The 25,917-nt window shown below is 45.3% G+C and overlaps 1 protein-coding gene across 1 annotated transcript in view; it reads right to left on the bottom strand.

The window, feature by feature from the left end:
• MALL (mal, T cell differentiation protein like) overlaps positions 1-24,014 on the bottom strand; it is a 35,736-nt gene extending 11,722 nt beyond the window's left edge. The window contains exon 1 of the mRNA XM_088477610.1: positions 23,837-24,014. Coding sequence (XP_088333736.1) covers positions 23,837-23,944 — 108 coding nt within the window. The 5' untranslated portion in view covers positions 23,945-24,014. The remainder of the gene's footprint in view (positions 1-23,836) is intronic.
• Positions 24,015-25,917: the final 1,903 nt, after the last annotated feature.

Here is a 25,917-nt window from a genome sequence, read left to right as displayed (position 1 = left end):
ACACTGGGTGCCTTGTCTGCTGTAGAATGTGCTGGCTGTCTTTATCTAGTTGTGCCCCTTGGACCCATAACCTATTGGAAATATGTGTAGAAGTTGGTGTTCTGGCACAGTTATGTGCACACCAGCATATGTACATAAAGAACTCAAGCAGCCAGTCTAGTGGAACTTAACCAGGGTGTGTAGTTTATTTGTGTACAGCAGTACTCACTGTTACACTGGTCATGTCCAAGCATGAAGCAGAGCCTGCAGTGGGGATAGGCAGCTCACCAGCCGGTGACTGTCTCATATGCTGCGGTAATGGTGCAGGTGCAGCTATGGTATCGATGGCCATCTTGGTAAGGGAACAAAGTGTCCCTTGAGTAGCCATGTTGCTATGGGGAGGGGGGTGGACTTAAAGCAGTATGTTTTGGGGTTTTATGTAGTTTATTTCTTATTTACAAAGTATGCGTAATAGAATTAAATTTCATGCTCACAAAAAATTGTCAGGAGCCAAATTATAAGTAAATGAAAAAGGATGACGTTGGCAGGGAACTCTGTCACCCTGCAATAACTATTTCTGCATTCATGTGCTTTCCTTTGGGTGTGAGGACAAGGTGTGCCTGTAAATGGCTCATTAAGGGTGTGCACTTACATTTCTGTATCAGGGAGCAAAAGGCAAAACCAGTGTGCACTGTAATCTGAGAATCACTACAGCCAGTCAGTAGCTTTTAGTGCAAGTTTTCAGGATCTCCTTAAATTCACAACATAGAATAGCACCAACAAAGATCAGATTTATTGTGCAAATTACACTTAAATACCTATTTTGTGCAGCCTTATGTTTGTAAGGCACATCAGTGTGATTGCTCCCCCATACGTACTTCATATAGGGAGAGAGAGGACTGACTGCTACTCCGCTGGACCCTCAGCAGCCAGCACACAGCAGCTTCTGCTGGGCTGAGGAGAGAGACTGCTGCCACTGAGCAGCAGCAGTCAGTCCTCTCTCTTCCTGCCCAATGTGCCATTGCCTGTTATGAGGGGTAGACCCGGACCCATGCTGGGCCCCTCCAACAAGCCTTGGCCCAGGTAAAGAGTACCCTCTCCCTCTCCCTCACCCCTGTGTCTGTTAGATCTCCACATTCCATTCACATCTCCATTGAAGTGGACTGAGCTAATAATTCGCCTGATCATGGCACCGCCTTTTGCTGCCCAATGCCCGATTCACGGGACCTCCCCTCAAGGAGGGGAGTCTCACAATGTCAGTAACTATGCTTTAAATGCAGTTTATAACACCACGTTATTTGTAATATAAAATACTATGCAATGTTATTAATGACATTTGAATATTATCTTTATTTCCATCCTATGATTTTGTTTTTAATGACCATTATTCACTGTTTCAAGGATTCAATTTTGCTTTCCTTGGTATGTAGCAATCACATATTTAAATGCCAGTTTCAGAGAAATACAGGTGTGTTCAGTATTGCTCAGTTAATAGGTCACCTTTACAGCAGCAGTAGAGAAAAATTAACAAACTGAATGAAAATATGCTGAGAGAGAGCTAAAGCTAGGTACACAACTATACAATTATCGGGTCGATCACCCTATATCAGCTGATCAGCCCGATAATTGCATCAGTGTGTATGCAGGAGCGTTAGCCGAAAAATGGCTTAAAACACTCCTGCAAACGGTAGGATTGGGAGGTCACATTTTATGAGCTGCTTAAAATTTAAGCTGCCCGACCTCCTGATTCAATGAAGAACGTACACACTGAGCTTAAAATAGCTTAGTATGTATGGGATGCACATTGAGCGGATAATCGCACTGAGGATCAAAGGCTTTGGGGCCCATTTATCAATGTGTTTTATCATACGGAATGAGTTTTAAAACTTGTTGCGTATGATAAATGGTGCTCTAGCCAATAAGCTCCCAACTGACATTTTTCAAGCAGATGACAGTTAGAAGCTGATTGTTTGGAGCACCATTATCATACACAATGAGTTCTACAACTCATTCCGTATGATAAAGCATATTGATAAATGGGCCCTTTTATCTGATGCTGAGATATCTGCAGAGTGTGTACCTAGCTTAAGAGATGGTACAAGCCCAGGAATCTTTCCTTTCTCCAGTTTATCATTTTACGTGGTCTTGTAACACTTGTAATTTAAGTACCATAAATAAAGTGACATGAGAGCCTGGGGCATTGCTGTACTGTTTAAACATGAATGGTTTTCATTGAATGTTTCTTTGCTGCAACAAGAAGTGATTGAATGTAATATAACAGCTGGGTTCACACTAAGGACTCGATTCAGACCCGGTTGCTACATGCGTTCGCTCGTTCCCAGCGTATGCAAATTCGGCTAAGTGACGGCATGGCAGACGATCGCCTGGCAAGGCATAAGCACACCCACTATGTCTTGCGTGCATTCGCTTTGTGTATGCAGATGCCCACCAACCTGTCTTAATACGCCCACTTGCGCACGTCATCTCCAGGAAGTGTTTGCAACCATCGGTACATTGGGTACCATCGGAAGCGAACGCAGCGCTTGAAGTAGACTATACCCTACGTCAAGCACTGCAATCACTTCAGTGTGAAATACAACCAGGTTATGTGTACTATGACGCTGCCTGTTACTTAAGCACACCTCTGAAACTGCATTATTTCGGTCAGGTATGCCTGCGTTCACATCTACACTCCCCCATTTCTAGTGGCCATCGCCTGTTACCACCCACAAACGGCTTCTCCTGTCACTCACTCTGGTGGACTGTCTATGCTGAGAGAGCGAACGCTTCCCGATCTTTCGCAGTGGTACAAACACTGCGATGCATACGCATGCGCACAATGCGAACCATCGTCAGCTACGAGCAAACGCTTCTTAGCGTCCGGGTTGAGAATGCGCAGCTTGAAGAGAGACTGAACCCCCCCACCAATCTGTCTGCTCACCCGGCTCCAACTAACTCTGTCAGCTCCAACTAACCTTGCCGGTGTCTGTCAACCCCATCCTTGTAAAGCTGACCCCCTCCCGCGAGTGTCTGATGTGGCATACCCTCCTCCAGCCCCCCTTCCTTCCCCCCGTGGGTGTCTGATCACAAGCCCCCCTCTGCGCAGGTGTCCGATTCGGACACCCCGCACGGGAGTTCGATCTGGAGCCCAGGGGAGCCGAGAGGGGGGGGAGCAGGTACAGATTACCCGGGCCCGAGCGGGGGCCCGGGTCCGGCGCCGCCCCCCCCCTCATAGCAGCCCAGCACACAGCGTGTGCTGAGCTGCAGTGCAGTCTGCTCGTGACTGCTGAGCAGCAGCCACAGCAGTCTCCTATGCCTGTGCGGGGGAGCGAACACACTGATCGCGCCCCCCCTGGCTTTGGGCCGGGCTGAGGGGGCTCAGAGCGCCCCCCCTCCCCAGCGCGCAGCACCACTTTGCGGCGCTGCAAATCTTTTTTTTTTCTCACCAAGGGGGCGTGGCCACGCCTCCCGTGATTAGGCCACACCCCCTATTACCGGGGCCCGCCACAGCTCTTGGCGGGCCTGCCAGAGCCACCGCATCTTCTCCCTCCCCGGATCACCTGTGTTCGGCCGCTGGGTCCGGGTCAAATGTCTGCATAGATCCCTCTGCTGTGGCTGCCTTGTAAATCTATCAGGCTGCCATGTAAACAGCAGCCTGTGAAGGTTATTGGGGGCTGAACGCCATCTGAAAGTGGCGCTCAATAACACCATCAAGTTCCGAAAAAAATGCTTTTTCGGAACTTGATGAATGGCCCTGACACTTATTTTTTACAAAAATTTAAATTTTCACATGCTTTTGTGAAAAATAAGTGATGATGAATAGGCCCCTAAATAGGACTTCATTCCATAGTCCCAAAGCAATTACCTGTGATACAGAGAGTGGCAAAAGCATTAATTATATTACATAATATTGCAATTTCATAAACTGCAGGGTAAAGAATACTTTTTAACCTTTCATTTCTTTGGATTGCTCAGTTTAGAGCGAACTTTACCAAAGGCACTAGTACGTTCTCAAAGGACTCAGGCCCTGATTCACTACGGATCGCAACTGCGATTGCAATAGCGATTATGCACACAGTCTCACTGCGATAGTATGATAATCCTTTGCGATCGCTATGCCGTCGCAGCACAACATAAGGATGCCCACCTTACCTTACACACATCCGTAATCCTTAGCAAGACTGCGAAACCATTGGTAACATCGAGTGCCATCGCAGCCTCACGCAACTTGCACAAGCTCTGACCTTACTCAGGAATTGTTAACTTCATCGCATGCTATGAGTACTTAAGCTGCATAGGGCATCGCAGTGGATAATTTATGCACGCCCCTGCAACGGCGTTCAAACACACTGGCATGTCTGCGTTTCGCCGACCACCCACAAATGGCACTTCCTGTCAATCACTCTGTGATGTGTCTGCGTAGTGGCTGCAATCGCAGTCCCGATCGTAGTGGCCGTTTCGCACATTTGCAATTGGTAGTGAATCAGGCCCTCAGTGCCTTGGCCCACAAGCAAGCTTATGCAAGTTCATGTGCACATAATATAACAATACACCAATAACAGGGCCACAGAGACTTACTAAACCCTTCATGGCTGCTGATAATTGTGCAATTGTGGAAATAAATTCATTACAGATTTTATGTATGCAGTAGTGTGAGCTAAATTAATTGATGTTACTGTATTTTAATAAATTGCATTTAGGTTGAAAGAGAACATACTAATCAAGGTTCATTTATATTCTAGGTGTGTTTAGTATCAGTTACATAATTATATAATTTGGTAACATCCATTAATTCAGTATACATACATGTGCCAGAAAAACTCAAAAACCTGTCTAGTAATGCATACAGTAGGTCCTCCTTTCAATTACATTACAGCAGCAACAACACAAGGCAATGACTCCACAAGCTCTCTAAAGTACTGTGTAGATAGTGTACACCATTCCTCCTCAATAACGGTCAACAATTCCCTGCCATTGTTGAACCAGGGGTATCCTGAACCAGGGGCGTTTCTACAGGGGAGGGGACCCATGTGCAGACTCCGTCATGGGCTCCCTCCTCTCCGTCCAGCAGCTGGCTGTGCACTGAGCGCTGCGTGGTGGCAATTTTCCTTGTACTGCGCATGTTCAAAAGACATGGCGGCCATTTTCCAGCCGTTTTTTACAGGCGCAGACACCGGAGCCAATGTGGGACTCCGGAGAGGTAAGTTTTATGGGTGCAGGGTGTGCGGTGCAGGCCCCTCCTGGACCCAGCACCCTTTATAATTACACCCCTGTGTTGAACTGCATCCAACATATGTTGTATTGGGTTAAAATCTGGCAAACAAGGGGGTCGCTCGTAATGCTAAACTCAGAGGTATGTTCCCCAGCCATAATTTGGTGGCAACGGACCTGTGTGGTGGCGCATTGTTGTGCTAAAAGAGATCACTCTCATCTGACTGAATGCATGACATGAACAAGTAAAAATTATCCACAAGGATATGTATCAGGGGTCCTAAGTGGCAGCTGAAAACACCCCATACCATAACGGCGTCACCATGACGTTGTTGGCATGCGAGCCTCATTGCTTCACATGGTTTTCTCCACATGCGTAATCATCCATCTGCCCTAAATAGTTGGAAACTCCATTGGTTGATCTAGGCTACAGCTTTCCAGTCATACTGCATCCAGTGTTCACGAACGCCGATGATGTGGACCCACATAGGAATGATAACATTGCACCGTGCGAACACTGATGTCACTCCTGGATTCCATTAAATTTTGCTGTTATCTGCTGCAATGTTGCACGCCGGTCAGATGTTACTTAGCGTGCCAGATGACACTGTCCACAATCGTCCTGAGTTGTTTTACATGGACCATAGCGGTGTTGCACACTGGATCTCTTCTCTTATGTTGTGTAGTCACGGCACACCCTTGCAATTGTTGCACATGAAAATCCAATTTTCATGTTGATTTTGGAGATGAAGGGACCCATCTCACTGGCTCCTACTATCAAGCCTTGTTCAAAGTTGCTTAAATCGTGATGCGCTGCCATCTTCACTGCGAATTATACAACGACAACAAATTGCATAAATATCTGCCTATATATAGTATTTCAATTGCAGAAGATGCCGTTTATGCCGGGGAGTGGTAGCATGTACAGAGAATGGAAAAGGCTGTCTCAGTTTTTATGGCACGAGTGTATCACAATTCTATTGGAAATAGGTGGGGAAAAGCAGGAGTCAAACATTATTGATTATACTCACACTATTCTCCTACAATTGGACATGATAGTAGGTAGAACACTGAACTATGCTGGTCTTATTCCTTTAATTGTGCAACTTTTGACATTGCTAATGTATGGAAAAGAAAGATGTGTGATAATGACACAGAGATGTGTAACAGAGTGGATTAGATTCATGAGGCAAGACAAGTCACTCTGATCCAGTTTTCTGTGAATAGGAGTGAATGTTTTAGGATTTTGTTCATTAACATGTAATTAACCATTTTCACACAATAAAGCAGGGTGATTCACATCAGCTTAATTAGGTACATTCAGTGCTGTATCAAGGTGGCATAGCACCTGGAACAAGCACATGCTACAATGCCACATCCCCAACAGTTCTAGTACTGTGTGGGTGGTGACCAGCATGTCTAGAAGAATAGGTCTGACTAGAGTAGGCCTGGCCAACCTGTAGCTATCCAGCTGTTGTGAAACTACAAATCCTAGCATACCCACCCACCGATCACAACAGCTGGAGAGCCACAGGTTGGCCAGGCCTGGACTAGAGGGTCTCCGAATGGCACAAAGCTGCTTGTTGTGTTCATAGTTCATCAACCACTCAGGAATATGTCATTGTGTACTGAAAATAGCATTTACTATAGAGAAGAATGCTATCTGTTTTACCAGCCGTCAATATGTAGTGATGGAGCCTGAACCGAAAGTAGAATGGTTGCAAAGTAAGTCTCATTGAGTCTCCACCCTCAGCCATGCTCAAGATCCATAAGTTATAAACTACAGCATATATCTAGACGAGTTATTCTGATTAACAAGTTAACAATCTTATCATCGAAATATAATTACTGTTACATCTCCATGGGTACAATCCTTAGTAAACTTATATTTATTGTTATAAAAGATAATAATTATCTCCCAATAGTCCTAATGTAGGTGGGACAGGCCAGATTTGAAAGCTCTGTCCCATGCGCATGTCATATGACTCCATCAGACCCATTCCACAACGGTCTGTGCTTAACCACAGGACTGTTAATTTACATGGCACTCCTGTTCTACACATTTAGTCTCACCTGCCCATTTTCCTTATACATTGCACATACATTCTCAGACTGTTGGCACCTCCCATCCAATTTAATTAGAATTGTCTGCACTAGAGATGCCCGAAAGTTCAGCAACATTTTTGAAAATCGAGCATTGCAATGTAATCATCAAGTTGCACTTTTGCTATGTGCGGCTTTGCGCATCACCGCTAATTATGGGAGAGCAATACTGCTCAATTCACTACACCTCCTATGCCGTTCTGATGGCACTTTACTTACATTACACATTGAATCAGCCCCTATGCAAAGAACTGGTTGACGACGTGTGTGCTTTGGTCGGGAATGGAACACTCAAGGCCAAATTATGTCTGCGAAATATGAGACATTTCATACCCAAATGTGGACAAAGGCAAATATTTTGTAAAACAGTTTTGAAAATTTATTTTATCTCTAGTCTGCATATATATTGCACCAGAATTATAATTTGATTAACAATATACATGTCACATTCACCCTGAGAAAGACTTGCATCTACACATTCAAAAAGACAAAAATGTACACTGCCCTTTGGTCATGGCTAACCAATTTATTAATATGTATAAAAAATAAACTATACACTGTCAATTTGATATGTATAAATACTTTTACTTTAAATACACACAAATATATAAATTGCATATAGGAAATAATCAAGCGTGCGCACTGGCCCACCATTGACCCGCTTGTGAGCGCTATGCGCTTGCGAGGAAGTCTAAATCAGGCCCTAAGTCCAAAAACATAAATGAGATATGACGTCAACATTTAATTTTTAATGTTTTGTAAACTATACATTTTAAAATGATTTCTTAAAATGTTGCATGGGTACTATTATTGTTAATATTTTAGGTATATTTGACCACGGTTTATGTAACTTATTATATTAAATATTGGTCTCCGAAGTGGAGATAGAGCAAGATGTTGACAGCAGCAAGAGATGAGTGGGCTGATATAGTGGGAGGCAGTAACCTGTTCAAACCTGTGATTATATTAGGCAGGTACAGTATCATACAAGAGGTTTTCACTCAGCAAGAAGACAGCTGTGGAATAGTACCTTTATGAGCAGTTTTCCTGCAGGCAGGAAAGAATCTGCCTCAAATCCTGTGCTCTATCCAAACTGAACAGTTCCACCATACTCCTTAGAGGAGAAGGGAAACATCTATTTATTTGTATAAAGCCCTTGAACAATTCGGGGCATATAGTGCTAGCATTATTTCTGTGACAGAAATGTATAAAGGGGCTCATGCTGATTTGGATGGAATCTCTAGTGTAAAATCCGCACCGAAAAAAGATGCATTTAGCTTAGTTTGCAGAGGCGGCTGTATCACAAGATGTGTGCAACTCAGTATGGGTAGTATATGTGCCTGGATTATATATGGAGACAACCATAGTATTAGATGTAACTGGTTTAGTCCTCTGGACCACAGGTTCTCAAACTCAATCCTCAGGACCCCAAACAGTGCACTTTTTCCAGGTCTCCTCACAGGATCACAAGTGAAATAATTAGCTCTACCTGTGGATCTTTTAAAATGTGTCAGTAAGTAATGAATACACCTGTGCACCTGCTGGGTGACCTGGAAAACGTGACCTGTGTGGGGTCCTAAGGACTGAGTATGAGAACCATTGCTCTAGACAACCACCTGGAAAGGACAGCAGTATATGTGCTTGGATTTATCCTCTAGACAACGCAGTATATGTGCCTAGTTTAGTCCTGATCCTGAAAGATAACAGCAATATATGTGCCTGGATTAGTCCTCTAGACAACGCAGTATATAGGACTAGATTAGTCCTGATCCTGAAGGATAACAGCAGTATATGTGTCTGGATTAGTCCAGGAGATAACAGTCTTATGGTGCATATATACGGTCAGATAAAAAGGATGATATAAATGATAATGATATCGTTTATCGTTTGATCGTTTATATCATCCTTTTTTTAACCCCTCCAACGACCAAACGGTGGTCGATGCGCAGGATATCAACCATCGCCCGAGCATGCAGGCCAACCTGGTCGATATCGACCAGGTTAGCCTGTTTACTATAGGGACCCGCAATCGTTGATCGCAGGTTGTTACGTCATTTGGAGGTTGGTGCATGTTGCTAGATGTTCAATATCGAACATCCAGCACTTGCAGGAAGATCAGACAATGATATCTGATCATTGTCTGATTGTCCCGTGTGTACGGGCCATTAAATGTGCATTGGTTACTCCTGGAGACAACATTAGTAAATGCATCTGGTTTATGCAACTAGGTGTGGCTTTGCAGTGGTACGAGTACATGCTAAATTGAATTCACAATTTGCAAAAAAAATAAACATGCAAAAAAAAGTTGCAAAAAAAATTTGGGGATGGCTCTTGGTTGGAATTTTTTTGGGGTGCCTAGCTTCCCGGACGTGAACCCCTTAATGTTAGGGACGCCAGTATAGAGGAGCCTTGACGATTGGCCTGGCGCTTATTCATATATTTGCAAATGTGTGTAACTAATACCTCTAAATCTCTATTATCATGTAGGATTTAAGTATTGTTTTTGCTGCAGTGTGCTGGGGGGCAAATCTCTTTTTTTTCTGAATTCACAATTTATTCACCATACAGTGTAGTCCATGTCTGAAGAGTGTTATTAACAAAATGTAAAGTCACATTTACCATGTAAATTTAAACGAGCTGCAAATTCAAATGAATGTACATTTTAAGTTTAAATAAATATACAGATATCCTTTGACTTCCTTTACTTTAAAAATTTAAACAGAGATTCTGAGGACCAATTGTATACGTCAATATAATATGGTGAATAGATCATTGCATCTACAATTTAATAGTAGTAGTATAGTGGGAGAGATTCAGACATGCTCAGCCAATCAGAAGCAGCCATCGATCGCCATCATCATCAGTTCATATTTGGCACCAATGGTTGCACAAAGGGGCTGATATAGAGTTGGACATAAAATGGTCGTACATTATTCAAAAGTAAAATGTATGGAAAAATAGCAATGCTATGCTCATATGCAGAGCTGTACACGTCCTGAGCTGGGAACACAGCCGTAACTAGACTTTTTGGTGCCCTGTGCCAGAAAGAGCATTGGCGCCCCCCTCATTTTTCAAAGGGACATAATGCAGCGTCGTAGCTAGACGGCAGTGCGCCCTGTGCAGCACTGCCGTCCCTCTCCGCCCCCTCCTCCCCCCCCCTGAGCTCTTACCCTAACTTCCGAGGGGAGGAGGGAGGGCGGGATCTTGCGCCGACTTTCAGTGACCCCTGTCCGGCGCGCACTACTGCCGGAGGTCTCTATCTGCAGACCTCCGGCACAAAGAAGTATGTGGCCGGTGCCGCTGGAGGAAGGCGCCCGGTGCACATGACCCCTCAGCCCCCCCCTAGTTACGGCCCTGCATAATGCACCCAAAAAAGGGCCATGGCTTCATGGGAAAGGGCCAGGGAAGAGATAGGAGAGGCCAAGAGATGCCGGGGATGAAATAAGAGGAAGCTACAAGCAATGAATGATAATAAACAGAAATTTGACAGGCCCAAAAGCACCCCCTGACCTGTGGTGCCCTGTGCGATGGCACCAGCCGTACTACCCTAGATACGGCCCTGGCTGGGGAAGTCTCTGTGTGAAGGGGAGTAACAAGGGATGGTACCATCACGCAGTGCTTTCAGGGCGGCACTGTCGCTGCCACACGGCCCTTGATTCTGGCTAGCAGAGTGCCTGGAATCCTATGGATGCTCCAGACTCACACCCTGCAGTCCGAACAGCTGCTCGGAGCGCCCTCAGAATGCTCCGGGCAGTGCTGCACTCCAGGTGCTGGTGGCCCGGGCCCCTGTGTGCAACGTCATGACATCATGTGCTCAGGGGGTGTGGCCTGCACAGGGTGCAGTGCTGCCCTGTTATGTTGCTGTCTATGTGGGTAGCATATGTGCCTGGTTTACTACAATCTGTCATCACCAGTATGTACTTGTATCTGCCCTATACAAGTACATTTACATGTTGGCCTACATATCCCACTTTTTGTTCTCACTGAACTTTGCCCATGTAAGATCACCCGTCACACCCTAATACGCCTTTCCTGTCTTAAGTGTAGATATATCTGGAATGCATTCCACCCTACATTCTGCTTATTTTCTGTGCGGCATATAGTGGATTCAAGCAAGATTAAATTCTGGATGTTACATATGCTAACTTCTGCTTAAGACCCAAAGCACCAAAGGCAATGTTATGATGTATGGAGAGGTATAGGGGTATTTGGTGACATATTGGGGCAAGTAAGAAGTCCCAGACAGAGACATGTAACAGAAGGATCAGGTTTCCCAACAGTACAAGGAAGAGAAATGAAGAGTCTGTCAAATTAGGTAAAGAAACTCATTGTCAAGGTTGGCACTTGTCAGGGGTGCCAGCTTGGGGGGGCGCCATCCCACCGGTAACACTCAAGGCTAGGGGGTAGAATAGTCCACAAAATGTTACCGGACACAGGGCCACATATGATTTAGGTGCCACCAAAGGCAACCTCTACTGATCAGCGGTCACTGGCTGTCCATTGGTCAGTGTCACTCAGTGGTGCCTGTTCCATCTCCTTGCAACGTCATGGACATGATGTCACAACGCTGCCTGATTGCCTGTGATCATCATCGGAGACTGAGAGAAGATTCACAGAGAGTGTGACAGTGGAGGAGGAGCCGAGAAGGTGGCAATATGTGAAGAGAGAAGAAGGTTAGTGAACTACAGGGGTAGAGGGAGCAGAACACTAAACATAGGGGGATGGGGGACACAGATGAGGAGGAGTGGGGAGCACAGTAACAGAAACGGGGAGGAGGGGGGGAAGCACAATAATACAGATGGGGAGGAGGAGGGGGGAAGTACAATAACAGAGATGGGGAGGAGGGGGAAAGCGCCATAACAGAGTTGAAGAGGAGGGGGAAGCACAATAGCAGAGATGGGAAGGAGGAGGGGGGAAGTACAATAACAGAGATGGGGAGGAGGGGGGATGTACAATAACAGAGATGGGGAGGAGGGGGGAAGTACAATAACAGAGATGGGGAGGAGGAGGGGGAAGTACAATACAGAGATGGGGAGGAGGAGGGACGTACAATAACACAGATGGGGAGGAGGAGGGGAGCACAATAACAGAAATGGGGATTAGGAGGGGAGCACAATAACAGAGATGGGAAGGAGGAGGGGGGAAGTACAATAACAGAGATGGGGAGGAGGAGGGAAGTACAATAACACAGATGGGGAGGAGGAGGGGAGCACAATAACAGAGATGGGGAGGAGGGGGGAAGTACAATAACAGAGATGGGGAGGAGGGGGGAAGTACAATAACACAGATGGGGAGGAGGAGGGGAGCACAATAACAGAGATGGGGAGTAGGAGGGGAGCACAATAACAGAGATGGGGAGTAGTAGGGGAGCACAATAACAGAGATGGGGAGTAGGAGGGGAGCACAATAACAGAGATGGGGAGGAGGGGGGAAGTACAATAACACAGATGGGGAGGAGGAGGGGAGCACAATAACAGAGATGGGGAGTAGGAGGGGAGCACAATAACAGAGATGGGGAGTAGTAGGGGAGCACAATAACAGAGATGGGGAGTAGGAGGGGAGCACAATAACAGAGATGGGGAGGAGGGGGGGGGATGTACAATAACAGAGATGGGGAGGAGGGGGAAAGCGCCATAACAGAGTTGAAGAGGAGGGGGAAGCACAATAGCAGAGATGGGAAGGAGGAGGGGGGAAGTACAATAACAGAGATGGGGAGGAGGGGGGAAGTACAATAACAGAGATGGGGAGGAGGGGGGAAGCACAATAACAGAGATGGGGAGGAGGGGGGAAGTACAATAACAGAGATGGGGAGGAGGAGGGGGAAGTACAATACAGAGATGGGGAGGAGGAGGGACGTACAATAACACAGATGGGGAGGAGGAGGGGAGCACAATAACAGAAATGGGGATTAGGAGGGGAGCACAATAACAGAGATGGGAAGGAGGAGGGGGGAAGTACAATAACAGAGATGGGGAGGAGGAGGGAAGTACAATAACACAGATGGGGAGGAGGAGGGGAGCACAATAACAGAGATGGGGAGGAGGGGGGAAGTACAATAACAGAGATGGGGAGGAGGGGGGAAGTACAATAACACAGATGGGGAGGAGGAGGGGAGCACAATAACAGAGATGGGGAGTAGGAGGGGAGCACAATAACAGAGATGGGGAGTAGTAGGGGAGCACAATAACAGAGATGGGGAGTAGGAGGGGAGCACAATAACAGAGATGGGGAGGAGGGGGGAAGTACAATAACACAGATGGGGAGGAGGAGGGGAGCACAATAACAGAGATGGGGAGTAGGAGGGGAGCACAATAACAGAGATGGGGAGTAGTAGGGGAGCACAATAACAGAGATGGGGAGTAGGAAGGGAGCACAATAACAGAGATGGGGAGGAGGGGGGAAGTACAATAACAGAGATGGGGAGGAGGAGGGGAAGCACAATAACAGAGATGGGGAGGGGGGAAGTACAATAACAGAGATGGGGAGGAGGGGGGAAGTACAATAACAGAGATGGGGAGGAGGAGGGGAAGCACAATAACAGATGGGGAGGAGGAGGGAAGCACCATAACAGATGAGGAGGAGGAGGGAAGCACCATAACAGAGAAGGGATGGAAGGGGGGAACACAATAACACAGATGGGGAGGAGAGGGGGGATAGCACAATAACACAGATGGCAAGGAGGGGGGTAGAGGGCACAATAACAGAGATGGGGAGGAGGGGGGAGCACAATAACAGAGAAGGGAAGGAAGGGGGGAGCACAATACTACAGATGGGGAGGAGGGGGGAAGCACAATAACAGAGATGGGGAGGAGAGGGGGGGAAGCACAATAACAGAGATGGGGAGGAGAGGGGGGGAAGCACAATAACAGAGATGGGGAGGAGGGGGGAAGTACAATAACACAGATGGGGAGGAGGAGGGGAGCACAATAACAGAGATGGGGAGTAGGAGGGGAGCACAATAACAGAGATGGGGAGTAGTAGGGGAGCACAATAACAGAGATGGGGAGTAGGAGGGGAGCACAATAACAGAGATGGGGAGGAGGGGGGAAGTACAATAACACAGATGGGGAGGAGGAGGGGAGCACAATAACAGAGATGGGGAGTAGGAGGGGAGCACAATAACAGAGATGGGGAGTAGTAGGGGAGCACAATAACAGAGATGGGGAGTAGGAAGGGAGCACAATAACAGAGATGGGGAGGAGGGGGGAAGTACAATAACAGAGATGGGGAGGAGGAGGGGAAGCACAATAACAGAGATGGGGAGGGGGGAAGTACAATAACAGAGATGGGGAGGAGGGGGGAAGTACAATAACAGAGATGGGGAGGAGGAGGGGAAGCACAATAACAGATGGGGAGGAGGAGGGAAGCACCATAACAGATGAGGAGGAGGAGGGAAGCACCATAACAGAGAAGGGATGGAAGGGGGGAACACAATAACACAGATGGGGAGGAGAGGGGGGGTAGCACAATAACACAGATGGCAAGGAGGGGGGTAGAGGGCACAATAACAGAGATGGGGAGGAGGGGGGAGCACAATAACAGAGAAGGGAAGGAAGGGGGGAGCACAATACTACAGATGGGGAGGAGGGGGGAAGCACAATAACAGAGATGGGGAGGAGAGGGGGGGAAGCACAATAACAGAGATGGGGAGGAGAGGGGGGGAAGCACAATAACAGAGATGGGGAGGAGAGGGGGGGAAGCACAATAACAGAGATGGGGAGGAGGGGGGAAGAGGGCACAAGAACAGAGCAGAGACTGTTCAGCTGCACCCAGTGACTGCCTGTCCCTTCACAGACTGTTATAATTCTGAAAATATGAGGGGGGGGGCGCCAGTCCCTTACTTTGCCAGGGGCGCTCAGTCCCCTAGATACACCACTGTCTAACAGATCTAAACTTAGAATTAAATTTGTATATCCAGTTTGTTTAGCATTGCACCCATTGGACCTAATTTAGAGTTGCAAATAGGTGTAATTGTGCAACTTAAAGATGAATTTTGGTGAAAACTCAAACACAAGTTGCGTCTGTATTTAGTGGTGCACGTAGCCTTTGCAGGTAAATAGACAGATAACTTGCAAGTAGACTACAGTAAGGGCAAGTACAGCATGTATCTTGAAATGTGTTAGAACAGCTCATACATTTTCAATCTACATGAACCAGGTGCAAGTTTTGGCATTGATGATGACTGTTTTATCTTTGATTCAGGTGCATCTATACCACAGATTTAAGGTTACACGTATCTTAAAATATGTTCCATTCAAAATACAGAAAAATAATTATTAATTATTAGTAACCAAATGAAAATGACATTTGTTTACTAAACATTTGCAACATATTAGTGCTGCATGCATTTTTATTTTTTTATTTGTCAAAAGAATACTTTTATAGAACTTCCCTTCTTTCTATTCAGGCCTAGTAGTCCCTCCACCAAGATTCCTTTTCCCTTTCCCTCTTAATCATGCATCTAGCCCAGAGGTTCCCAAAATCAGTATTCAAGGCTCCCCAACAGTTCAGGTTTTAGATATATCCATGCTTGACCACAGGTGATTTAATTAGTACCTCAGTCAATTTGATTTAACCTCCTGTGCTTAACCATGGATATCGCTAAAACCTGAACTGTTGGGGAGCCTTGAGGACTGCGTTTGCGATGCTGGTCTAGCCTTCTAATAAGCTCTGATATAGGGATGGATTTTTTCACCACACTATAAGCTGCTTTCAGCTCACTGAGACTTGTAACATCAAATACCAAGTGGCCCCAGGAGTTAACACTACTATTTTCTATATAAAGAGCCATTAAAAAGGTAAAGTTCCTGAAAATGTAACTGTGCTTTAACTACAAGCTATCAATTGATAACAATATTAACACAATTTCACGGCATGAAATAAGTTTCAATAATATGGAGAGAATTAAATCAACTCGCCCCCGTACGCAGGGGGGGACAAGTTGCCGTGGCGACGCCATTTATACGCTGGCAACGGCAGTGGAACTTGCACCACTTGCATCTTGCTTTTTTTTCACAAAATGTTTGAAGAACTAACTGCAAAAGGTTTCTTTTATAGTATAATAGTGGTCCAATAATCACATTTCTCCAGGGTTCTTCCAATTGCAGTAGGAGATTGGTGTATCTCAAGCCTAGACATGGCAATGTCTCTGCAAACAGTTGCATGAATTTACTGCAGCTTAGTGGAGGTCACCAGCATCCCTCTAATGTGGAGATTATTCTCCTCAAGTGATTCTTAATGTCTTTTTGCTGTTATTATTCCACTACAATTTATTTTTGATGATGTCATCCCTTCAGCATTCCATACTCATACCACATCCCAATGGCAGATTGCAATAATCATGCAGGTGCTGACAATCAAAGTTGACATCTACTCAGCTCAGGGCATCTTGCTCAAAAGCCAAATTAGAAACATATATGAGCCAAAAAATTGAGAGCTTTTAGGGTATCAGTCCCATAGAGTGGTGTACAGGATCATCATGAAGAATGATGCATGAAGAATGATGTACTGTAGTGCTCAGTCCCATAGTGCTGTGTTTCGTCACAGAGAGTTCTCAGCACATTTAGTCCCATAGGGAGAACTCTCAAGGTATTCAGGCCCATACTGTAGAGCGGTGTATCATCAGGGAGAGCTCTCAGGCTATTCAGTCCCAATTTGTAGAGCGGTGTATCATCAATGAGAGCTCTCAGGCTATTCAGTCCCAATTTGTAGAGCGGTGTATCATCAGGGAGAGCTCTCAGGCTATTCAGTCCCAATTTGTAGAGCGGTGTATCATCATGTAGAATTATCAGGGTATTCAATCCCATACTGTAGAATGGTGTATCTTCAGGGAGAGCTCTCAGGGAATTCAGTCCCGTACTGTAGAGCAGTGTATCATCAAGTAGAGCTCTCAGAATGTTTAGTTCCATAGAGTTAATTGTCATCAGTGAGTGTTCTCAGCACATTCAGTCCCATAGAGTGGTGTATAGTCAGGGAGTGCTCTCAGCACATTCAGTCCCATAAAGTGGTGTATAGTCAGGGAGTGCTCTCAGAGTGCTCAGTCCCATAGAGTGGTGTATAGTCAGGGAGTGCTCTCAGCACATTCAGGACCTCATTCAGAGGCAGTCGCTCGGGAGCGATCGGTCGCACCCAAAGTGACCGAGAATATGCAAAACGAGCGCTCAGTCGCAATGCACATCGTAAGCGCGGAAACACCCACAACAATGAAAGCACACCTCCTATCTCTACGGCCTAATTCAGAGTCGGTCGCAGGCGTCAACCTACATCAGCACGATTAACACTTGTTACATTGTTATTTGCCTACAAACATCGGTTGAGGCAGAAACCATCGCCAGCACTCGCAATGCTTAAGGTAGACCCTGGGCTACCCTTAGCTCTGCGAGCAGTAGCGTCGTTATTGCAACGAGATGACGTGTGTGATGACTCGCTCAGTAATATATGCACGCCCTTAAAACGCCCTTTTTAGGTCAACCACGCCTACGTGCGCACCACCACATCCCCGTTCACAAGCACCTTCCCTTGTAACCACTAACAAACGGCACGAAATGTCAATCACAGCTACGACCTCGTAGTGACTAGCGAGCAAGAGGATTGCGGTCGGGAAGACAGGCTTGCGCACGCGTACTGCCAGGTACATGCATGCGCAGTTGAAAAAAACATCGCTCGCTACGTCCAATCGCTCCGTGCGACCGCCTCTGAATGAGGTCCTCAGTACCATACAGTGGTGTATAGACTGGGAGTGCTCTCAGATTGCTCAGTCCCATAGAGTGGTGTATCGTCAGGGAGAGTTCTCGGCACATTCAGTCCCATAGGGTGATGTATCAACTTTACTTCTCCCAACCCTTTCAATCTAACTGATATATCTTACATGAAGGTTATTCTCTCTTCCAAGATCATAGTTGCAAAAGCATATCATTAAGGGAAACTGAAGTTAAGTGATCCACTATCACAGATATCCAAGAACCCTTGAAGCACGAGAGATCTGCAATCACAACCTACCTACTTAAAGTTTTTGGAGTTTGACTGCTAGAACAAGTGCCATCTTCAGAGCCCCTATGGGAAGAAGTTCCGGGGATGCAAAGAGGGATCCGAGCAGATACCTCCGCCGCCTCCTCACCTCACTTCCGGCAGCAGCTTTGCGCATGCGTGACCTCAGGTCATACTTGCGCAGAAGCCGATGACAGGGACAGGTAAGTAATGCAATTATGGAGCAGCTGTCCCCGCACTGGAGCAATGATGTATTGCTCGGGTGATAAGTATCCGCCGTGGAGAGGCCCCTTTGTGATAATAATAGAATTACAATTTTAATACTAGCGACGTATAGCCGACCGTGGCCAGCTGAGCTACTGGTCATCATCATGCTGCTATGATGATGGGCCTATTTTATGTGGAGGCCTGGGGCTGTAGTCCCATCCTCCCTATTGTTAATCTGGCCCTGCCTGGGTCTATTTATGATTTAAAGAGACCATGCTGCAATACAAACAAAACTAATATGACAACTCTTTATTCTGTCAAATTCCCAGTTGTTTAAATAATAACACATAATGTCTGTTTTGATAACTGAGTGCGATGGTACAGAAAGGCTTGTGTTGTATATTCAAAATATTACAAGAGTAGCACAGTCATTGTTACTATGTAAGCACACAGCACAATAAACGCCACACAAAGGGCCTATGGCATTCTCATACCACAACAGTAAAATGGAATAACGTTAACTACACTATTAACTTTTATTGGGTGTGATACAAAAGGTTGATAATGCAATAATTTAGTTGACACCAGAAGGTCGACAAAAAGGTCGACATGACAAAAGTTAGACAGTACAAATGTCGGCAGACTCAAAAGGTCGAAATGGAAATTGTCGATAAGTAACTGATCAACACATCGTTGTTGTTTGTTTTTCTAACCCTAATCTTCACCCTAACCCTAAACCAAACCCTCCCCTTGGTGTCTAAACCTAACCATCCTCCTTGGTGTCTAAATCTAACTGTCCAGTAAGTACCTAAACCTAACTGTCCCTTTCACAGCCTAACCCTTACCCTCTGGTAAGTGCCTAACTAAAAAAAACCTAACACTAGCAAACAAAAAAAAGTTGACCATTTCTGTGTCGACCATTTCCTTGTCGACCTTTTGAACTTGTCAAACTTTTGTACCTGTTGACATTCTTCCATGTTGGCCATGTCGTGTCCACCAAATTACTGTCAACCTTTTCACTGTTGACCTTCCAACTGTAAACCCACTTACTATACTATTATAGCATTCCCTCTTACTTTACTATAGCACCCCTCTAACATTTGCTATGCCATTCCCTTTTACTTTATTATAGCATTCCCTCTTTACTATAGCATTCCCTCTTACTTTACTATAGCATTCCCTCTAACTTTACTATAGCATTACCTCTTACTGTACTTTACTATAGCATTCCATCTTACTTTACTATAGCATTCCCTCTAACTTAACTATAGCATTCCCTCTAACTTTACTATAGCATTCCCTCTAACTTTTAAGATACCATTCCCTCTTACGTTACTATAGCATTCCCTCTAACTTTACTATGGCATTCCCTCTAACTTTACTATAGTATTCCCTCTAACTTTTAAGATACCATTCCCTCTTATGTTATTATAGCATTCCCTCTAACTTTACTATAGCATTCTCTCTATATTTACTATACCATTCCCACTGGAAAGAGCTGTTGACAAAGTTTACACTGTTACAGTTTCCTTTCAGTTCATGTTACTTGAACATAAAGTAATCGGGAAGTTCTATTAGAAAAATTGTCAATCAAATTGGGGAGAAAAGTAGTAAAATTCAGTATATGAGTTACAGTAGTTGAGGTAAGCCACAATTAATAATAAACAATAATCAAATAAAAAATGAATATAATAGAGGCCAATGCAGTAGATTTTTATGGAGTAACCTGTCAACAGTGGTGGTTACTAGATATATCTATGTCTGTATAAGCACTGCAAGGCTATGGCTGCTACTGGGCACAGAAGTGTGGGGCTCCCAGCTATGGAGACTGGGGTGGCATTGCTGGTCCCTCACATGGATTGTACTCTGGGGTATGGTGGTGCCATGCTCCTACCCTACTTGTGCAGCCTCATTATTTCCATTATAATTACTAATAGATCACCTTTGAACATTGAAGTTCTTACTTTTAATATATATTTTCCCATTAAAGAAGTTGTGAAATTAATTTATAAAACTAGGCAGAAAAAAAATAAATGACATGCTCTTTATATACTGCTAGATTAAACATGTAAGAGAGTCATTTCCGTTTGTCTAGTGGCATACTCAAGAAATAACAAAAAAAAGTCACATACACTAAACACACTCATTGGCCAAACACAATAGGCATGCTTAGAGAAGTAAATTCCTAATTTGCAAAAACAAAGAGGGGTATTAATCCATGCCAGTGAATCTTTCACTAACTCCACCTAATCTGGGGAAGCTCACAGAGGTGTATATATATAATATAACCCAATGATGTGTAGCCATATCAGATGGTTGACATTCTCCTTGCTGAATTTCATAATACAATATATCTATATTAGATGCCAATAGACAATACTAGTTTGTTTTTATTTAAAGTAACTAGATGACATTTTGGATGTTCTTTTAAAAGTATCTCCCTGCTGGTGTGCCTCAGGGCTTGGTTCATGAACCACTCCTGTTCTCACTGTATATGCAATCGCTTGGTGATCTCATTAGCTATTTAGGTCTCAAGTATCAGCTATAAGCAATATGCGGATAATGTGCACATGTATTGTTTAACTCTAATCTCACACCTGAAGTCCAGTCTAACACCTTCTATAGCTTAGCAGCCACTTTCTCCTGGTTGGCGCGCCGATGGCTCAGGCTTAACATGTTCAAAACTGAAGTTTTCTTATTACCCCCAAAACCTAACACCTTTAGCAACAGAATTGACATCTGTCACACCAGCTTCTGCATTCTTTTCTCCAATTATATTGACTAAAACCTGACATTTTTTCCTCTACATTAGCGCTAAGATCTGTCCTTTCCCCATTCCCTCTATAGCCTACATTCTGAATTCTCTGCAGTTATGAGTAACTACTAATAGGCCTCCCATATTTGTCCATCACAATCTATCCACAACTGTGCAGTTATATTCTACCAGACCAATCACAATCACAACACACATCCTCCTTACTCCCTATTATCTACAAAGTGTTGCTGCTTATCTTCTAGATCCTCCACAACTGTGCCCTCTATGCAGAATGTCTCCTTCATACTCCCTGTACTGCTGCTGCTGTCCCCCATGGCACATTTGGCATCTACTACGACAAGTACAGCTGTCTACTGAACTTACTCCTCCAAAATCTGTCTCAGTATTTCATACGGAGCCGGCTCCGTCGTGCGCATGCTCTGTAGGGACCATCGACCCGGTTGCGAGCACATCGGCGCTTGCGACCGGGTCCGAATGAGACCCTATATACATAAATACATTCATACATGCATAATAAATGTTAGCGGAAGTTCTGGTATAGTTTTACTTCTGAAATCCTTACAAATAAGTGGAAATATTGAACAGTAATAGTCAGAAGCTACAGTTAGTAGGGGGCTTATATAAAGTGCTACAGACATTGGGCCTGATTTAGCATGGATCGCAACTGCTAAAGCGTACACCGATTGTTGCATACTGCGCATGCGTATGTATCGCAGTGCGCGTGCGCGAAGGTGTCATTGCGATCGCACTGCGATCATGGAGTCTACTGAACTTACTCCTCCAAAATCTGTCTCAGTATTTTATACCGATCCCATGAATGCCCCCCTACAATTAGAATGCAATCATCAGGACCAGTGACGTCCTCTCTTTTGTATTTTGTGTTGCACTTATTGCATTGTACTATGATATTTCCATATATTGTCTCTACAAAAGCACTATGGCACTATGGCCCTCATTCAGAGTCGATCGCAAGAAGCGATCGCACACTCTGAATGAGGGCGGGCACTTCTTGTTTTGAAGTGCTGCCTCCAGGTCGCAAGCTAAGCTGTGGGTTACCAACCACAGCTTAGCTTGCGATTAGGGTGATCATCACCATCGCGACCATCGGGGCTTGCGACCAGGTTGGGTCTGGGCACTCGTAAACCCCAGGGAACTTCCTGCTCTGTTTGAGCAGGAAGTTCCCCACTGACATCATCAATGATGTCAGTGGGGCCGCCCCCAAACGGTAAGCGTTCCGACTGGAACACCTCCGTTTGGCCGGGCACGCCCCCGGCCCCCCAGCTAACGGGGCGAGCTGTCACTCAACATCGACAGCTCGCCCCGTCTGCTACGAGACCCTTAGCAATGGAGCGCCCGTCGCTAGACGGGTCTCGCGCATGCGCACGACGGAGCCGGTTCCGTCGTGCGCATGCTCTGTGGGGACCATCGACCCAGTTGCGAGCGCATCGGCGCTTGCGACCGGGTCTGAATGAGACCCTATATACATAAATACATACATACATGCATAATAAATGTTAGCGGAAGTTCTGGTATAGTTTTACTTCTGAAATCCTTACAAATAAGTGGAAATATTGAACAGTAATAGTCAGAAGCTACAGTTAGTAGGGGGCTTATATAAAGTGCTACAGACATTGGGCCTGATTTAGCATGGATCGCAACTGCTAAAGCGTACACCGATTGTTGCATACTGCGCATGCATATGTATCGCAGTGCGCATGCGTGAAGGTGTCATTGCGATCGCACTGCGATCATGGAGACCACGGAGAGCCATCACAGAGTGAATGACAGGCAGTGAACGTTTGGAGGTGGTGACGGGGACGGTCGGAGAAATGCAGGCGTGCCAGTTCGTTACATGGGCATGCATAAATTAGCCACTGCGACGGCATACGCAGCTTGAGTGCTTACTGCGCACAGAAAGGTTATCAATTTCTGAGTAAGGTCTGACCTGCTGTAATTGTGCGTGAGGCTCTGATGTTACTTGATGGTACCGATGTTTTCGCTGGATTGCAAGGTACGGATGTGAGATAGGGGAACTAGGCGTCTCTATGCTGGCAGTGCATCGGCTTTGCGATTACATTCATTAGCATATTTTCACACCAGACCTGCGTGCGATTACGGAGATGCGATCGCAATAGCGATCCATAATTAATCAGGCCCAATATTCCTAAAGTTATATGCACCAGTTTGGGCAGCCAGTATTGTCTGGGGGTCTAATCAGTTCTGAAGATTTCACAGCTGTTTTTCCTGTTTCCAAAACTACAGTAATTCTAAGAATTAAAAATAATACAAACAAATATGCCTGTACTATGTAGCACTGAGTAGCTTCACCTATCGTGGGTTAAAAAATAGGTTATATTTATGTGTGTGTCTGTGTTTATTTGTCTGTGTGTGTTATAGTCCCATCTATACAAACTAAAGTACATTGCTGCATAACTGCTATATGCACAGTAAGTTTAGGATTGAGACCGCAGAGACTTAGAAAAAAGTGTTTCTTTGTTAAGACATGCAAAGCATTCTTTTCTCCCCTTAGTGTTTGAAAATACATTTAAGCCACAGTGACAGTGGATCACTTACCAGTTCTGGAAGTATAAATGCATATGGTAATGTTCTAAAAACACCAAATCCATAGGGAATGTCTGGCACCTCGGTGCTGCCGGGTATCTGTATTCCTTGCGATGCCATTTTTCCTTCTCAGAGAATTCTGCTAAGTAAAGAGATGTCTGCTGCTTCCCAACACCTGGCTATCTGTGCACCAAACTTAGCAATCAGTTAAGTTTAAAATAGTATTCTATACAGTGACACACCTACAGAGAGACGTAATAGACTGAAAAACCTGTTTCGTCCCTGGCAGGTCCATCGAGATAAAAAGGGCAAGGTGATCTGTGTTTAATCTATCAGATGAATGATGAATTATGAAACATGTAATGAGATGACGACTTTTCTCAAGTGCCACTTCTACCACGCACAACTTTAAGGAATGTTCTTCAGGATCCAACTGTTTTAGAAATAACACACCATTTTGTTAAACCTCAAAAAAAGAAATTTAATAAAATGCTGCAGTATTAACAAATATTTTACTAGAACTTATAAAACATGTAAGGGCATTACAACTGTTCTTTCTTTTATGGATATAAATAATAATAACTTGTTATAATAATAATTAAATAAATATTATTTAAAAAAGGTTTTCCAAGTTTATATTAATTGTATATATTGCCTTGTATTGTATACCCTTATGCAATTTTATTACTAAATACAGGAGGAGCAGTTATGTTGTAGACTGGCAGGACAAAGGCACATTGTATCAGATCTTAAGGTGATAGTCTGAGTGAGGCACAGATATTGATAGGCAGAAGAGGAACACATGGGGGGGGCAGAAGTAGGAATGGTAAAGAGAAAAATGGGACAGGAGAGAAGGGCTGTGGGGCACCTCTGTGTATGGCAACACTGTCTCACCTACATTGCAATCTTCTGTGCAGTGTACAGACTATGCTCGGCCAATGGGAGCAGGAGAGGAGAGCTGGGGGAGGGGCATCTATAGTGGCAGACAGAAGGCAAGTGAAGCTTATCCAGTGGGGGACCTGAGAGGAGGACATGCATGTGACAGGGGGGCCCAACGCTCCTTGCTTCCAAAAAGCTGGCAGGTACCACTGTTCCCTGTGGAGGAAGGGGTTGCGGCCCGCATGAGGGGGTTGTGGTTGGGGGCGGGGCCTCGGATGTCCACTGGCAGGCTGCTTATGTAGCAGGAAAACATGTTCCCGTCTGCAGCAGCAGAGCAGATGATGATGGGCCTATTTTACTGGGTGGCCTGGAGCTGAAGCTCCACCCGCCCAATTGTTAATCCGGCCCTGATTATAGTAGACACCAGCGGAACCCAGATACAGCAGGCAGCCTTAGTACTTAACCAGGTGTTTGGTTTATTTGAATGAAGCAGAGGTGCAGGGCCGGATAACAAGGGGGCGACAGGGGCGATCGTCCCTGGGCCCCCACACGTTAAGGGCCCCCACACCCATCGGGGTTGAAAAGGACCGGAGGACACGGAACCAGTTCTGCCTCCTCCGGTCAACCTAACCCCGGCACCGCAGGGAGGCTCCATTTATAACGTGAGCTCAAGCCTCCGACTCACAGCGGCAGTCGGAGTCAGAGGCTTGAGCTCACGTGAGTTCCAGCCTCCGGCTCACGCAGTGCACTGTGGCAGAGACGTCATGACATCTCTGCCATAGTGCAGAGGAGCAGCCGAGCTTAAGGTAAGTATGAGCTTTATTTAAAATTTTTTAGTGCAAGCAGCCTATTGGGAGCATTACATCACATGTAGCAGCTGCTCATTGGCTGTAAGCCACGTGTGTCATAGCCAATGAGCAGCCGCTACATGTAAAGTGGCCTTTGATTGGCTGGCAGACCGTGGAATTTCCCGTAGAGGCCCGTCTCCTGTCATTCGCAAAGTATGTGACAAAACATATACCAATACTTGTCCGGCATGGATCGGGTCACTGTTTGTTTTTGTCTGGGGATGCCACGGAGACCAGCGCAAGGATAGCGGTAAGTATAACATCTCTTTTCCAGGTGCTCCCATTAGATTTCTACATGGGGACAGATCAACTTGCAGCAGGTAAGTATGTGTGAGTGAGGTAGGTGTATGTAATAAAGTTTACTTT

Source organism: Taudactylus pleione, unplaced genomic scaffold (assembly GCF_031769625.1).
Source record: "Taudactylus pleione unplaced genomic scaffold, aTauple2 ptg000201l, whole genome shotgun sequence".
Lineage (NCBI taxonomy): Eukaryota > Metazoa > Chordata > Amphibia > Anura > Myobatrachidae > Taudactylus > Taudactylus pleione.
Note: the sequence above shows the minus strand (reverse complement) of the source record. Positions and strands in the feature narration are given on the sequence as shown.